Genomic DNA, 18,442 nt, shown 5'->3' with positions numbered 1-18,442 from the left:
ACACCTCCATGTTATACTAAAATATGTACTAATCCCCCTAACCATTCTGTATCCCTCTCCCCCAGTTAGTATCCTACCTCCAAAAAAATAAAGTTGGCATCTCTAGCACTCACTGTAGTCTCTATTTTATCTTTATAGGTATTTTTACTTATGGTGTTCTCATAACCTTAAGCATTGCTGTTACCTCTAGGAAAGTGGTGTGTTTTCCTTTTAATGAATAAAAGGAACCCCAATATTTTTGATCAGGATGGTCAAGGATTTTCATGGATAGGTCACATCTATCATAGGCAAACCGAGGGGGGTTTCCTAGTGTCTGGAAAACCCCCTCCAAGCCTGGGGCACTGTATAATTGAGGTGGCTGGACCCTGCCCCTGCTTCACACGGCTCTGCTTGAAAAGGGAGAGCTGCGTGGACTGCATTGCCCATGTATATTATAGGGATAAAAAGAGTTGGAGAACAGCCAAGCACTGTCTAATATAATAGCCACGCCCCCATGCATGCTGGTCACGCCCACTGGTGGCGTGGTGGGGAAACCCCCCTCTACAAATCCTGCGTTTGCCCCTATGTTTGTAGGCTGTCATCCAGTGAACTACAGGAAAGCCAAGACCCCAAAAAGCTCATTAGGGCTGTGGATGGCAAACCTTTGTTATGCAATATCTGTCTGCATCCCCTTAAATGGAAAGAAATGCATTGGAACATATAACATTATCAAGTGCTAAAAGGACAACTTTAACACCCTTTACATCTAAACCATCCATTCATACATTTTTAGAATGTTAATATACCCCATAGCAGTTATTTTTCCACAATAAATATTTTTCTTGATTTTGGTCTCTACCTGTAAAGAAATAAAATAAAAAGAAATATAGAGTTACCATAATCAATCACTGTCCATTATTAAGCATATCTCTCTAGTGTATTAACACTAAGGGGCCTATTTATCAATCTTTTTTTTGCAGTAAATCCCCCGAAAACGGCTGACGCAAATCTAAGTACTGTTCAAATTTATTATCGGTGTATCGTAGCAGATATCATAGAAATCTGCTGCTTTGCAATTTTTCGAAATACATAGCAGTCCCCATAGTTGTCTTTGGGGACTGCTATGTACCGCAATTTAGCAACTTTCGAAAAAACTTTTACATATGGCTCTGGCTGGCGTACATTACCGTTTCAGCACTGTAAATCTGTTTTACAGCGCATGTGCAGCCCTGTCACATGACCCAGGTCCTTCGGCTCAGTGCTGTTTGGATGCCTGCGCGCACGCCCGAGTTATCAATCGGCGCATGCGCACAGGATTTAACAGAAGGAGCGAAGAAGCCACCCAGGATCGCATTACGAAGATGGAGTGGTAAGGTTTTTTTTCTCACAGGAACAGCAGTTTTTCGGAACTGCTGTTCCTGTGTTGGTTTTCTAATAAATTTAAGAAATAGTTAAATCCTTATAATTGCAATAAGGATTGAAAACTATTTTTCATTTTTTGCAAATATTGATAAATGTGCCCCTTAAAAAGATAGCACAATGCAATGCAACATTGGGAATAGTCGTTCACAATGTTGGAATATTCACATTGCTGACATATAAACTAATTCACTGCAATGTCTCCTGCTTGTAAGACTCTTCTCTGAGATTACTTAATGCCTACAAAGCACCTGACACCTGAATAAGCCTGAACACAACTTTTCCATCAGACTTCAGAAGAAACATTACAATGTTTGTTGCTAGAACCCTGCACTGAGTCTGCATCACTCTCAGCAGCTGCACAGTGTACAGTACAGAGAGTACATGGGCAGCAGCATCCTGCCTGTTCTGTGCACCACGTGACCACAGCAGTCACATGACCCGGTGATGTCAGACTCAGAGGATCTCCTATTACCATCCCCCCTCATAGGATCGGGTGTAGTCTGCGCCCATTCCTCCTCCAGGAAGAGATACTCAGGGTAACAGTTACAGACTTTACTACAGTACTGCAAATAGCAAAGTAATAGGTCATTCATTATTCAGTATATATATTGCTTTAGATGGTGATAGACAACCTACATGATCTGAGCACTATAACTGGCAGGACATGCTGGGAGTTGTAGTTCCACCACAGATAAGAGAGTCAGAGGGTGCCCAAGACTGCTTAGATAATAGTTTAAATGTTGTGCTGCCAGTTTACTAACATGATCTCTTTTTTTATTTAGATATCAAAATGTCCAAGTCTTTGAAGAAGATAGTGGAGGAGAGCAAGGAGAAGAACATCCCTGATGTGGACATGTGTGACAGAGGCATCAGTAATATGCTGGACATCCCAGGACTGTGTAAGTAGAATGGGCTCTTATATTAGGTTAGCAGCAGCATAGCCTAGTGTGAAATTGTTTTATTTATATTGTATGTCCTCGCTTTCTCTGTACAGTGCTGCGTAATACGCAGGCTCTGTATAAATGAAAGTGTCATTTTAATAATAACAACACGGGCCTGGTTTAGCGATGGATGCCAGTGCATTTGTGCATCATAATGTTGCATGGCAGATAAAGTTTGTTGTACGGTGCACAATTTGTGCTAGTATTTCCAGCATCACATATCTAACACTTGTAGCCCCCCTGCGCCTTAAGGATCAGGAGCGTTCACGTACAAGTGCAGTAGGAGCAAGTTAACCACGCTCTCCTGAACTGTGCATGTGTGTAGGGTTAGAGTACCATCTGAAATGTGTGTTCTGTTGGCATACTTGTTACCCCTACACAAAGTGCTGACTTCCTTGTTGGTTATGTCCATATTTAGACATACAACACTAAGCATGGCTGGACATATTTATCCACAAGCACAATTTTGCAAACCTTTCACAAGCGCTAAATGAGTATTCACATAGAAATATGTTATATGTTGCAGAACGGTAATGATTGTGAGTGCAGTCAAAATTGATGCAGCGTGAAGTGAATGCTTGTCAAAAAGCATATGTGTACATTATATTTGCTTTCATGATTTTTTTTTACCATTGTATCTATTTTGTTGTTACATTAAACATGCTTAATTTAGAATAGCCTTAGTCTTACTATCCATGTGTATGCTTGATCATTTCTGTTTATGCATGTGTGGCTTGTTTGTGTAATTGTCACACTAAGTATCTCAGTAAATAGCGCAGTTGTGTGTACCACAATTTTGCTATATCCCTTTATGAATGTGTATTGCCATGTGCCCCTGAGTATCTGTGTGGATAAAGCTGTGTATGCATGGGTGCCCCTGGGTATCTGTGTGGATAAGGCTGTGTGTGCATGGGTGCCCCTGAGTATCTGTGTGGATAAAGCTGTGTGTGCATGGGTGCCCCTGGGTATCTGTGTGGATAAAGCTGTGTGTGCATGGGTGCCCCTGAGTATCTGTGTGGATAAAGCTGTGTGTGCATGGGTGCCCCTGAGTATCTGTGTGGATAAAGCTGTGTGTGCATGGGTGCCCCTGAGTATCTGTGTGGATAAAGCTGTGTATGCATGGGTGCCCCTGGATATCGGTGTGGATAAGGCTGTGTGTGCATGGGTGCCCCTGGATATCGGTGTGGATAAGGCTGTGTGTGCATCGCTGTCCCTGGGTATCGGTGTGGATAAGACTGTCTGTGCATGGGTGGCCCTGGATATCGGTGTGGATAAGGCTGTCTGTGCATGGGTGGCCCTGGATATCGGTGTGGATAAGACTGTCTGTGCATGGGTGGCCCTGGATATCGGTGTGGATAAGGCTGTGTGTGCATGGGTGCCCCTGGATATCGGTGTGGATAAGGCTGTGTGTGCATGGGTGCCCCTGGATATCGGTGTGGATAAGGCTGTGTGTGCATGGGTGCCTCTGGATATCGGTGTGGATAAGGCTGTGTGTGTGCATGGGTGGCCCTGGGTATTGGTGTGGATAAGGCTGTGTGTGCATGGGTGCCTCTGGATATCGGTGTGGATAAGGCTGTGTGTGCATGGGTGCTCCTGGGTATCTGTGTGGATAAGGCTGTGTGTGCATGGGTGCCCCTGGATATCGGTGTGGATAAGGCTGTGTGTGCATGGGTGCCCCTGGATATCGGTGTGGATAAGGCTGTGTGTGCATGGGTGCCCCTGGATATCGGTGTGGATAAGGCTGTGTGTGCATGGGTGCCTCTGGATATCGGTGTGGATAAGGCTGTGTGTGTGCATGGGTGGCCCTGGGTATCTGTGTGGATAAGGCTGTGTGTGCATGGGTGCCCCTGGATATCGGTGTGGATAAGGCTGTGTGTGCATGGGTGCCTCTGGATATCGGTGTGGATAAGGCTGTGTGTGTGCATGGGTGGCCCTGGGTATCTGTGTGGATAAGGCTGTGTGTGCATGGGTGCCCCTGGATATCGGTGTGGATAAGGCTGTGTGTGTGCATGGGTGGCCCTGGATATCGGTGTGGATAAGGCTGTGTGTGCATGGGTGCTCCTGGGTATCGGTGTGGATAAGGCTGTGTGTGCATGGGAGCACCTGGGTACCTGTGTGGTTAAGGCTGTGTGTGCATGGGTGCTCCTGGGTATCGGTGTGGATAAGGCTGTGTGTGCATGGGAGCACCTGGGTACCTGTGTGGTTAAGGCTGTGTGTGCATGGGTGCCCCTGGGTATCGGTTGGATATGGCTGTGTGTGCATGGGTGCCCCTGGGTATCGGTGTGGATATGGCTGTGTGTGCTGGGTTATCTGATGCAAAGAGTCTGGAGATGTGATTGTGCTCTCTTTTTGTTTAGATAATGGCTGCATAGAGACAGCTCTTTAACTATTTCCCTGTCCAGACTACTGTTGTTGAACACAACTGATTATTATAGTGAACGAGGACAGTGGAAGATCACAGCGGGGAGTGGCAGGGGGAAGATCACTGCGGGGAATGGCAGGGAGAAGATCACTGCGGGGAATGGCAGGGAGAAGATCACTGCGGGGAATGGCAGGGAGAAGATCACTGCGGGGAATGGCAGGGAGAAGATCACTGCGGGGAATGGCAGGGAGAAGATCACTGCGGGGAATGGCAGGGAGAAGGTCACTGCGAGGAGTGGCAGGGAGAAGATCACTGCGAGGAGTGGCAGGGGCAAGATCACTGCGGGGAGTGGCAGGGGCAAGATCGCTGCTGGGGGGGTGGTAGGGGGAAGGTCGCTGCGGGGAGCGGCAGGGGGAAGGTCGCTGCGGGGAGCGGCAGGGGGAAGGTCGCTGCGGGGAGCGGCAGGGGGAAGGTCGCTGCGGGGAGCGGCAGGGGGAAGGTCGCTGCGGGGAGCGGCAGGGGGAAGGTCGCTGCGGGGAGCGACAGGGGGAAGATCGCTGCTGGGGGGGTAAGGGGAAGGTCGCTGCGGGGAGCGGCAGGGGGAAGGTCGCTGCGGGGAGCGGCAGGGGGAAGGTCGCTGCGGGGAGCGGCAGGGGGAAGGTCGCTGCGGGGAGCGGCAGGGGGAAGGTCGCTGCGGGGAGCGGCATGGGGAAGGTCGCTGCGGGGAGCGGCAGGGGGAAGGTCGCTGCGGGGAGCGGCAGGGGGAAGGTCGCTGCGGGGAGCGGCAGGGGGAAGGTCGCTGCGGGGAGCGGCAGGGGGAAGGTCGCTGCGGGGAGCGGCAGGGGGAAGGTCGCTGCGGGGAGCGGCAGGGGGAAGGTCGCTGCGGGGAGCGGCAGGGGGAAGGTCGCTGCGGGGAGCGGCAGGGGGAAGGTCGCTGCGGGGAGCGGCAGGGGGAAGGTCGCTGCGGGGAGCGGCAGGGGGAAGGTCGCTGCGGGGAATGGCAGGGAGAAGATCACTGCGGGGAATGGCAGGGAGAAGATCACTGCGGGGAATGGCAGGGAGAAGGTCACTGCGAGGAGTGGCAGGGAGAAGATCACTGCTGGGGGAGCGGCAGGGGGAAGGTCGCTGCGGGGAGCGGCAGGGGGAAGGTCGCTGCGGGGAGTGGCAGGTGGAAGTTCTTTTCGGTTACAGGAAGACAGGCATTCAGTTTACCACATTTTGGACTGGAGACTAGTTGTGTATTTTTTTCCTTTTTACTGCATCTCATTGGTTATTTTTGACAGTGGACCAGGAGGATTTGTAGAATGTGTTAATAATGATTTGCTGATTGAGCTGAAATGATCGCTTATTTTATCCTCTTTTTATTTTTACAGTCACACTGTCCCACATCACCCAGCTCATCCTGAGTCATAACAAGCTGACAAGTAAGTACATTTCTGCAGCATAGGTTGAATCTTGGTTGTCTCTGGTTACTATGCTGGTTATATGTTTAGCGCTTGAGGAGCATGAGACAATATTTTCGTTTAACGATATTTTCCACTTTGACTATGAATGTTATGAATCCACTCACTTCCCAATAACAGTATTTTGGGACCCTCACTATTTGCTCTATTTTGAGACCTTCTGCAGGTCCCCTTCAGGGCTGCTCGGTTCTCGAGGTCGCAGTTGTACAGCTTTCAGTTAGAGCCCCTGTTTCTGATCTTTTCTGCTCCGCAGAGACATGCAGAGGATCAGCAGTCACTCATATGTGAGTGTCAGAACCTGGCTAAACCCAGCAAATAGTGGAGGGGCCCCCACCAAAATACTATTGACACTGGAGGGGATTTAGTAATCATTGTCATGTAAGGTTCCACTGGTGTCTATAGAAGCAGATGTCTTCGTACAACATCATTATTCTGGTTACAAGACATTTTGCCCCTGTTATAAGACAATAGATGACAAAGTTCAGCTTCTGTACAGACAGAGAAGCTTAAAGTGGAACTATCCCCAAAACATAATAACAGCTATTTTAAACGACAAGTTTTATGAATGTGATTAGTGGGTAATAATTACGGTCTTACATCAGTTCTACAATCCCAATGTTCTCCGATTGGTGGCTGACATGGTGGAATATACTAAAAGCCAAGCAAAATATATAATACCATAGTTGCTTTGTTCTGGTGAACTGCAATATGTAACCGGTAATAACTACTGCAACATACATGTTAGGCAACTGCTTCCCCATTCTAAATGTGATCTCGTATGTGCGAATGTTCTAATGCTGGAAGACAACATCAGCAAAGTACAACAGTGACCCTGCTCTGCTGGGGTTCATTGACCTAAGCGACCAAAGTAAAAGAAAAGTGGGACTTCATCATTGCACATGAGATTTTCGTGTGTGGGACGGTTCAGTTTCTTTGCCTTGGTGGTGAAACTCTTTTCTCTGTATTCTATGATAGGGATGTTGACATAAATTGTGCACAAAGTGTTATTCTTTTCTTTTTGAGCCCATCAGGTGCCCAAACTTCCATTTGACACACTCTATCTTGCAATGTTGAACCTTAATTAAGATTACAGGTTAGTTAATTTAATACTGGAGGTGTGCAGGGCTGGACAAATGCCAATCACCAGGTCACCACGGTGACTAAAACCTGCACTGTCGGCCTGAGGAGGACCGTCTGCTGTGTATTGTACGGGAGATATGCTGTGGATGGCAGCCCGTCGCCAGTGCACCTGCAGGGAGCCAGTCATTTGTTCTGTCACATGCAGTGTTGAGTGCTGCAGATCTACTGTCAGTGGAAACTACAGTGATGTCACGAGAGTGGATCTGGTTGTGATAATAGTTATATTACTCAGCAAGGCTCCATTCTGTGTGTGGAAGAGCTAAATGCCAAGACCCAAGTCTGATGGATATTGGCAGGTGCATTGGGGAAGGGGGGTTATTTAACGGGTACCCATGTGTTTTTTTGTTTGAAGGGAATGTGGGCAGCAATGTAATAATTTATTTAATTGTCTTACAGGCTTGTAATCTGTTTGTTGGGGAGGGGAAAGGGTATATATATATATATATATATATATATATATATATATATATATATATATATATATATATATATTCTTGTACCACATGCTGGTGTATAAGCCTTTTTGGGTGGTCTCGGGCTACAGTGTAATCGTATTGTGGGAACACGGGCCAGTGTTATCAGCTCACATGCCCTTGTCATTGTTTTGTGGGCCATAAACATTATTTCTGGAAGACATTGGTTGTGTTATGTGGCTATGTATAACATACTGGTCATTTGGACAGGTGCTGGATATTGTTAATTATGATGCTGATAAAACCATGGGAGTATTCTCTCATTTCCCATAGTGATGTGTCCACGAGGAGCGCTGTTCTAAATCTTTATGGAATCTATAGCGCTCAATTAATGACTTTGCTCTAAGGTGTAAAACTTTCTAATTTGCAACTTTGGTAGATGAGCCCTTGTGTCTGAGACGTCATTTTATGTTCGTTGTGGAAATCACTTTTACTCCAAATTTAAAATGTTCAAATATGAAACTTCAGGAATAAAATACATTGTTAAATGTTAAGCTGTCATTCCACTAAAAGATAACGTGTTACCTCCTGACCACATTACAGATAACTGAAGCTCCTCCCACATCCTTAGGACAGTGTCCTGATGGGGTCTCATGCAGGACAAAAAGCTGAGAATGCATTTATAGGTGTTATAGTGACATCACTGGCCCAGCCCCAGGTATTTATCCACAAATCTGCACAGTGCAAGACTACAAATCTGTCAATCAGATCTCTCCTAACTTGGCAACTTGCTGCAGAGGACTGATAGGGAACGTGGTGGCCTGAACATAATAAAAAGGTGGCATGTGTATCATCATCATCATTTATTTATATAGCACCACTAATTCTGCAGCGCTGTACAGAGAACTCACTCACATCAGTCCCTGCCCCATTGGAGCTTACAGTTTAATTTCCATACTATAGACACACATACAGAGACACAAACAGAGAGAGACTGGGGTCAATTTTAATAGCAGCCAATTAACCTACCAATATGTTTTTGGAGTGTGGGAGGAAACCAGAGCACCCGGAGGAAACCTACGCAAACACAGGGAGAACATACAAACTCCACACAGATAAGGCAATGGTCGGGAATCAAACTCATGACCCCAGTGCTGTGAGGCAGAAGTGCTAACCACTAGGCCATTCTAGTCTTGTTTCATCACATTGGTCAGTGCTGAACTAACTACTTTATGGATACAAGATATGTAAAGAATCTACAATGTGCGTAATGAGGATAAAAAGGCAAAACGAAGATGTGCTGATGACAAAGATCTGATGACATTTGTATGACCTAGCTACTGAACCCCCCCACCCTTCTGAGCAAGTCATTCCTCTCTTTATTCACAGGTCATACATCTCTGCAAAGCCCCTGGCTGGCAGTTTTGGACTTTTACGTTTTCAAATTTATCTACCTTCAGTTTACTTTATCCTGTTTTGTGCACGTCCTCCTGCAATTTTAACTAAATGTGTTGCATATCTTTCTGGCCTCCTCATCTGCTGTCATTCAAATGTTTATACCGTCTGTTTATTTTCATTGCCTGACGAACAGCTCAGCTCGGAAGAGAGTCGGACAGACAAAGCATTTAGTAAAAGTTACAGGAGGGCGTGTACAAGCCAATCATTTAAAGGTCTGTACGTACGAAAGTCGGTGTGCGTCTGAGCCGAGCACGTTCTACCATCTGTGTTACGATGTGTTCGGACGTATGTGATTATAACTCCTTGTGTTTAGTCTGCATTGTTACGCCCTCATTGTACTTTGAATCAGATGAGTTTCACTGTTTGTTTTCACGGTAAACGCTTGTCAGACACTTGATGCTAGCTTATTGACCAGTATTAGTAAAGCGTTTCCATTCACTTCAGTGGAAAGATAAAAACGGCAGTGAATAAGATCTGCTCATTTCCAAAAAAAACAACAACAACCATTCTCTACACGTGTACTAGCTGATACTTTGCAGAGATGCATTTAAAATATATAAAAATGAGCGCCTGTCTCTGAGCCTTAAGGCACCTAAAGGTGGGCAACCCATTAAATACATTTGTTCAGTGTCAAAAAGCAATGTATTCAATATGAGGTGCAGGTTGGCGTGTACGAGCCAATCATTGATGTCGGCTCAAGGTCATTGTTTAACTGGGGACAAAAGGAAGAGGGAGAGGTTAATAAATTGGGAAGGGGTACCTGTCAGGCGCCCCCTATTTATCTGTACTTATAACACCAAGGTAACAAGCGACTTCACGTTCTGTATAACTTGCATTAATAGTATTAATCTATTAATACCATTAAACGTGTGGGCAGCATGGTGGCTAAGTGCTTAGCACTTCTGCCTTCGTTCCTCTCCATTTGATTTTGAAGCAGCCTCTTCTGTCTTGTCTTATCTTCTAAAGGAGGAAATTCCAGGTGGCACTAGGCTTTTCAGTTTAGCAAAGATGGGCAGCACGGTGGCTCAGTGGTTAGCACTTCTGTCTCACAGAGCTGGGGTCATGAGTTCAATTCCCAACCATGGCCTTATCTGTGTGGAGTTTGTATGTTCTCCCCGTGTTTGTGTGGGTTTCCTCCGGGTGCTCCGGTTTCCTCCCACACACCAAAAACATATTAGTAGGTTAATTGGCTGCTATCAAATTGACCCTAGTCTCTCTATCTCTGACAGTCTGTGTGTGTGTGTATGTTAGGGAATTTAGACTGTAAGCTCCAATGGGGCAGGGACTGATGTGAGTTCTCTGTACAGCGCTGCGGATTCAGTGGCGCTATATAAATAAATGGTGGTGATGATGATGATGAAACATGAATAGGATGAAACCTTGTTAATGACATTTATTATCTGCAATATATTGTCGCATGTACAAAGACCCTGTTTTCTTATTCTTTCCTTCTCGACCAGGTTTTCTACACCCGTCTGGAGAAATTAAATAACCTGCCACTGCACATGTTCCTAGATCTCCAGGTTCACATTAACAGAGATTCAGACATTTTTGACCTAATCCAATAAAGTGCATTAATTAACTGTCTCTGCGGATGACGCTTTAAATGACTTGAAAGTGGCTGGCAGAGGCCGGTGGACTGTCTTCCTAAGGTCAAATTAGCATCTTTCCCTACGACTGTGGCATTTAAACTAATGCATGTTTGTCGCTGTTGTCTAGATTTGGCATAAATACGTCCACTTGATGTGTAAATATTCACACCAAAAAAAAGGAGACTGTGCAGTGTTCATGTTGTGTATTTTCACAATACAGGTGAATTCTTGCAGATCTATAACCTGACTTATAGACACCGGCACCCGGAGAATAAAAATACTTTGTCCGCGCTCAGTCACTAATTCAGTATGTCCGGGGAGGTGGCAATTAGGAAAATATATTGTCACTCACCAGACTTTACAGTAATGTCCACTGATTGCTATGTCTTGCAATATTTCGTCCATTACCGTTCAGCCGTCAGACAGCATATATATAATCATGGGATTGTTAAATATTAACTATATTTCCTTCATTCATCTTGTGCTGGAACCTGCATAGTGCTTGACCAATTAATTTACCATTGTTAACGTTTAGCTTTCTCTACCATAAATATAGCATGGTCTCCCCATTTTAACGTGGCACGGGTAATTTGTTTAATTTTAGATATATTGTTGTACTCCAATTAGGGAAGATTCCGTTGAATGAGTCTGGAAAGTGATTTCTAAAATAAATGTTGTTCTGTATTTGGAAAGGTTATGTAAACTGCTTGTGGGTGTCTATAGGGGTTATTGATGGGCACAGTGTAAGGTTTTGTTGTATTGCACATTTGACCAGTACCTACTGGTGTCCTCCCCCTGCTTGCCATTGCCCAAATTCTTCTCCACTGTGGATTCCCTTTATACAGGGTGTATGGGTAGGTCACGGCACATATTTTTCACCTATATTTCCCTAAATGAATTACAGGGAAAGGGTACAGGTGGTGGGAACTGAATTACAGGGGAGGGTGGTGGGTGTGGAATGTAACTTACAGTATATCTGTGCATGCCTTGGCTATTGTCATGCAACAATAGTTGTGTTTCTAACATAAGTCACAATACACAGTAACACGAGTTTGTAGCGGTTATGCCAACCCCCGAAGTCACCCTAGGTCACTGGTGTGCCATTCGGGGCCCCTCTTTCTGGGCGGCTGGTGTGCCATTTGTTCACCTTTTCCAGCTGGCACACTTTTTAAAAAATAGATTTCTGCAGGATAAGTAAAATTAAAATAATTAAAGCTTAAATAGCAATTTTATTTCCAGTTCAGACCGTTATTGCTTTGAAACAGTGATGAGAAAGGGGATGAATCCTCCTTACAATGTTTATTATTTTTGATCTGTAGTTGAGATTGTTACTGTTTTAAAAAATGTGTGAAATAGAGATTGCAAATGTTTTGGATTCCTTTTTAAGATCCATGATAACAGTGGGAGGGAGGGCGGTTCCCCATTTTTCTTTTCTGCCACTGCTGTGTGCCAATGTGTCCTAGATGTGGTAGGAACTGCCGTGTGTTTGTGTCATTGCTCTGTCGCTTAGCATCCAGCCAGGACGCTGCAGTATTTGTCCGAAAGTGTATGAAAATAATATCGTGACCTGTGAGATGGTCAACATTGACTGCAAATGACTTGAAATTAGTGTTATTGTGGTTAGTAATAATGTAGGAACAAAAAAAGAGCAAAATTATGTGATTTTTACCATATTTTAGGAATTTTTCTAAAAAATACAAAACCAAAACAAACGAGGGCGGTTTTGCCAAAACCAAAACACGAAGCTAATCCAGATCCAAAACCAGTTCACGGGGGTCAGTGAGCATCTCTAATGAATACGTATCCAAAACAAAGTATACCTAACGTTAGTTTAACTTTTGTCGTTGGATAAATAAGCTTCATAAATTAAAAATTCATTCAAGTTCTAAACTAATGACAATAAGTATATTACTGCAAAATGTGACATTTTGGTTTCCGTTTTGGTCCAATGTTTTGAACTTTATCCTAAATAATGTGCGTGAATTAAATTTTCTCATCTGAGTACAATTCCAGAAATGTACTAGTGTTTGTGTTGTGTTTCTATTGCTTACACTAGGGGACACTGTTGTGTTAAAGTTCTGATAGTGAAAGGGAAATAGTAGACTTGTAACTAATTGTGAAACATCCTCTGCTGAAGACAAGAGTTAATCTAAATTACCAAATTAGAGAAAGTGCTTTGCTGATTGCACACAAACCACTATCCAATTTATTTGCAGTAATATTGCAGAGCGAAACGTTTTCTTACAGTCAGTGAAACAACATATGTTGGGGAATGAAGCGATGGAATCCGTATTATTAAAACCTTGTGATCCTGAAATCTTTATCTTTGGCTGATATTTATTTTGTCAGAAGCTATGGTGATAGTAGTTTATGCTGTTATTTTATTCACTGGGTCTATAAATAATGGTATATTGCTGCTACATCTAGTGAATTGGTCGCAGGTGTATGTTATGTGGTTCAGAAATATTTGTTTTAGGATTAAACCGCACGTATGATTTTTAGTCTATGCGTTTAAATGTCCTGAGCGTGCTTACGTAACCGTGTGCTACTGTGAAGCGTAAGTCGTCTGAGATTAATCTCTCTGAAGAAAAATATTGCACAATTCAGCGTTTAATGACTCGTCCCATTATAGTCAGGGAACATGATTAATCACTTGAAGCTCACGTGATGAGATTAAACGCTGTCATTACGCGATAAAGTGATATTCGCTTTACGTAGGACGTATCGCCAGTGTAGATCACCCCATAGAGAACAAGCTGCTACAAAATCGTCCATCACTGCTAAACTGTTAATTGCCGCTATTAAGCGACTGAAAATTGCTTGTGTAGTTTCACCTCAAAACAGAGTTGAGAACTAGTTACAGGTAAGTCTGTATTTATTGTTGTTCTTGCAGAGCAGCTAAAATATCCAGATATATTTTATTAGTGGGGGGGGGGGGGGATCGTTCTACTAATGTTCCTTTTGAGGTCCATTCTAACATATATCAGATGGTTTAATATATGTTATTCCACAATGTTTACTATATACATAGCTTCCTTCAGTAACGTGTGTTCTAGGCATTGGCACATACTGGTGCTGATGTGTTGTGCCCCTTACCCACTAGATAATTACACCCTGCTCCTGATATTCAGTTCTATGTGTCCATACGCGTTTGTGACATACTGCGTGCATTTGCTTTACAGTACGGTTTATTTTTCTGGGACCCTGCTTGCATTATCTCAGCGTATTCAAAGTCCATTTGTCTCTCATACTTACCAGCTTCTCTTTCTTCCCCGAGGATGCAGGAGGGGATGGTGAAGTTAAAGTGTGTAGGGGGTGGGGCCAAAATCACACAATTTGTTACGAATCGCTCTACGGAAACCCACATCTTAGTGACGTGAGCAGGGTGTGGGAGAATGTCTTGCTCTCCTGGGAATCCGGGAGAACTGCCTGCAATTCGGGAGACTCCCAGACATTCCGGGAGAGTGGACCAGTATGATCTCTGTGTACATACCCACGTAACCCTGGAAGGGGGGGTCGGGAAGAGCCCCAATGCTTTTCAGTTCAGGACTTGTAGCCTTTGGGAGGACTTTGTGTTTTTTGTTTGTTTATTGTTTTTTTTTTGTAGCCCCTGCACAGGAGCAAACGCAGGATTTGTAGAGGGGGGTTTGCACACCATGCCGCCAATGGGTGTGACCAGCATGCATGGGGGCATGGCTATAATTTTAGGCAGTGCTTGGCTGCTCTCCAACTCTCCCTATCCCCATAATATACATGGGCAATGATGCCTGTTAGGTGCACGCAGCTCTCCCTTTCAAGCAGAGCTGTGTGAAACGGGGGCAGGGTCCAACCACCTCAATTACACAGTGCCCCAGGCTTGGAGGGGGGTTTCCAGGCACTAGGAACCCCCCCCCCCCCCTCGGTTTGCCTATGCTGCACACCAGCCATGAGCTGATCTCGCTGTAGTAGGGAGACCCCACGCCGCTTGACCCTAAGTGGGTAAGGAACCTAAAACTGGCCTGAATAATAGTGATGTGAAGCTGAATGGTGGCTCTATCTATATGTGTCACTCAGTACTTTTTACTAATCTTTTACAGTGGTTCCATCTTTGTCTGCATTAACTGTGACTGACTGTGTATCCTGCTCCTATTTCATGGGCATTTCCCAAATGCTAGTTTCACTCTGATACCTTGTTACAATGTTTTCCTTTTACCTACATTTTTTTTTTTTTCCTTTTTAAACTAAACTAATTTTATTTCAGTATGAATCAGAAGTGTGAATATTCAGACACTTAGTAAACATTTCTCCGTGCTGATTACTGTTGACTTGTTACAGTGTTATTTTTAATTCAGTTTGAAAAGGCTTCTGGGTAAATGCTGACTTGGTTTTTGTGGTTCTGTCACAACATACATGATCCTGGTATTGCGTGTTCTTAGTAAGATACTGACAACGCTTCTGGCAAATTTGTTAATATGTAAGGTCAGAAAATAGAAATTGCATCTGAACTTTTATGAAAAAAAAAAACCCCTGGATTAGTCTATATTTATACGTTGGTGACATGTATCACCCGACTGAGTTTCAACATTTTACTTTTAATTGCTGAATATCTGCAGCTTCTGTCAAGTTGATTTCTACTTGCTAGGAAACCTCTGCTTCATACTAGGAAAATTCCAGTCTCCTTTCGCTTCGTTTTTTTTTCCTCTCTGCTATATTGAATTTCTCTTAATGCTTAATGTAATCTCTCTCGGAACCTGGCTATTTAAAGGCTTTGTCTAGTATATGGAATCGGGTGTTTTTTGAATCTTCTCTTTTTAGTATCTGAGAACTGTAAAGTCCTTATAGACAATGTGTATGTGGCTGACCCCCTGTGTTTATAAGAAAATGCGGTTGGAGAGTAGGAAGAAAGGGTCTCAAAGTTCTGCCTGTTCTCCATACACCCAGTGTAGTCCCCATTCACTCTGCACTCATACAACATTCATCATCATCACCATTTATTTATATAGCGCCACTAGTTCTGCAGCGTTGTACAGAGAACTCGCTCACATCAATCCCTGTCCCATTGGAGCTTACAGTCTAAATTCCCTAACATACACACAGACACATACAGACTGGGGTCAATTTGTTAGCAGCCAATTAACCTACCAGTATGTTTTTGGCGTGTGGAAGGAAACCGGAGCACCCCCACTCAAACACGGGGAGAACATACAAACTCCACACAGATAGAATTGGTTGGGAATTGAACTTGTGAACCCAGTGCTGTAAGGCAGAAGTGATAACCACTGAGCCACCGTGCAGCCCATACTCCTGAACTATTATATGCACAGGACATGGCTAACTTCACGCAGACATGTAAAAAAGGTGAATATAGATGAAGCTCTATTGCTGTAACACACCGTCAATGTAACATATTTGTATGTTATCGATTCAGATATAAGATTAAACTGTCATTATCCTGAACATGCCCCGAAGTGTGGAGGCACCCGGGCTCACTTTACTCCTGTTTATCTTTGTCTTTATTTTATTTTCTTCATTAATATCTTCTTAGCTACATATCAGATGGGCACGAGGTGACGCGGTCTGTCTCTCCGGAAGAGAGTTTTTACAGAAGCTACCGCTTATTTTTCCTCGCGGCCCATAGGAGTGCGCAGAAAAACGAGCAGAACTTTCTTACTGTAATATCCGGCAATAGGCGCATCGGAACATCAAGGTGATGTTGGTAATTTCGCAGGATAGACCGGTTCACTCTTCCATCCCCATATGAATGGAGGTGTTGCCGCGGTAGTAGCGAGGACGGTAACACCACGCTGCTTCCATGTTGATTAGGCTTCGGTGATGCAGCTACTTTTTATTGACTAACAGAAAACATATCCCTGTTTTAGCATCTGAAACCGTATTTAACAAGGGAGTCTATGAAGATGGAGAACATTACGTCAGCTGCCTGAGAAAACAATCGCAAATTTGAAGGTTGTTTGGCAATGTCTCCAAGCCCATAAAAAGGTGGACTCATAGTTGCAATGGTGAAAAGAGGCACAAAATGGCAAACCGTGTCCCATTGGCTTCAGAAAAATCACGGCATAAATCTGCTATAATAGTAACCAAAAAGTTTGGCTATTTTTTTTTATATATTGCAACGTGCTACAATTATCTTTCAATGTATGGAATCTGGATATGATATTTATATGTTTTATTTAATACCTGTGGATTTATGGTGAATGAAACGTATTACACAGGCAATGGTGTATGATTCTGGACGATTTTTACAAATGGCCAAAACCATCTTATATGAGTTGTCCAATAAGGTACAAGAGATAGGTATTTATTGAATGCACCGCCAGACCCACTTAACCTTGACGAAGTCTCCCTGTGTGATGAAACGCGTTGGTCAGACAATCTAATGTGATCTCTACCGCACCTTGTAGATAGGAAGTGACGTGCGTGCGCTCTACAGTGGGAGGCACGCGAGCAGCCCACCTTACACCGGCACGACCAGCGGCACCGCGTTCCAAGGATTTACTTCTCGGTCCATCCATATACGTTTTTTTGGATACCCACAGTGCGACCCTGTGAAGCACATGAACACCTAATCAAGATTCTCCTGATACTCCCCAGGATATCTTTCCAGACCATATCTTCTTATGGGACAATTATCGCCACTAATCTTTCAGATCAAGCCAGCTATATGGTAATCCTTTGCCCTCTATTAAACTGCCCCTTGATTTTGGACTCTGGCTCACCTTTATCACCAGTATTCTCACCAGTATTATCCATATTTCATCTGTTGGGACTGCATCTTCCATACCATAACTATTTGTGCTATTCATCGTTATTCAGTTAGTCATTTTAGAGAGTCTGTTTTTCAAATCTATATATCCTTGATATCCCATTATTTTGTTCTTAGGTTTTGAGCTGTCCTTATTAGACACCTAATGTTATTATACACCAACATCATTCATTTAACTATGATAAGGCTATTACAAGCGCAGATGAGTGATTCTATTAATAATAGTTACCTACTCTTGCTACCGTGATGCAACAAGAGAGACTTTGTTGATCCTCGCACTAGTTTCACCTTCCTGCTTCGTCTTATTTCAATTCTAGCAAAAGCAATGTCTGTAGTATTATTATTATTATTTATTATTTTTTAGAAGGTGCCACAAGTGTTCTGAGTGGGGGATACGGAGGCCGGAGAGTTAGGAGGAGGGCTTAAGGCTTGAGTGAAAAGATGAGATTTAAGGGCACGAAGGCTTGGAGACTGGTGGACGGTCTAATTGGGGATAATAGTGCGCTTCAGAGGTTGGGAGCAGCGGGGGAGAAATCCTGTAGATTGGAGTGGGGGTGAGGAAGTGAGACGGTGGTCATTGGCAGAGCGGAGTGAGCTGTGTGTGTGGAAACCAGTTTGGGTATGTGGGGGGAGAGGAGGGGTTCAGGGCTTTGTAGGTGAGGGTAAGGAGTTTGAATTGGTTTCTGACGCAGACGGGGAGCCAGTGTAACGACTGGTAAAGAGGGGTAGAGCAGTGAGTGAGGAAGGTGGGTTGGCAGCAGCGTTGAGGACATTGATTTGGGGGGAGACGTGAGGAAGGAAGGACAGTGAAGAGAACGTTGCTTTATTTGAGATGCTGGTACTGTGATGAATTATGGGCTACTGAATTAATTTGGTTAAGTCCACAAAATGGCTGCGTCCAGGGAATGTAGG

The 18,442-nt window shown here is 44.1% G+C and overlaps 1 protein-coding gene across 1 annotated transcript in view; it reads left to right on the top strand.

Moving 5' to 3' along the window:
• The first annotated feature begins 1,831 nt into the window (after window positions 1-1,831).
• Window positions 1,832-18,442, top strand: part of RSU1 (Ras suppressor protein 1) — a 102,385-nt gene continuing 85,774 nt past the window's right edge. The window contains exons 1-3 of the mRNA XM_075211909.1: window positions 1,832-1,937; window positions 2,184-2,300; window positions 6,078-6,128. Coding sequence (XP_075068010.1) covers window positions 2,192-2,300; window positions 6,078-6,128 — 160 coding nt within the window. The 5' untranslated portion in view covers window positions 1,832-1,937; window positions 2,184-2,191. The remainder of the gene's footprint in view (window positions 1,938-2,183; window positions 2,301-6,077; window positions 6,129-18,442) is intronic.

Source organism: Mixophyes fleayi, chromosome 5, assembly GCF_038048845.1.
Source record: "Mixophyes fleayi isolate aMixFle1 chromosome 5, aMixFle1.hap1, whole genome shotgun sequence".
In the NCBI taxonomy this organism is placed as follows: domain Eukaryota; kingdom Metazoa; phylum Chordata; class Amphibia; order Anura; family Limnodynastidae; genus Mixophyes; species Mixophyes fleayi.
This window is presented reverse-complemented; position numbering and strand designations above follow the sequence as displayed.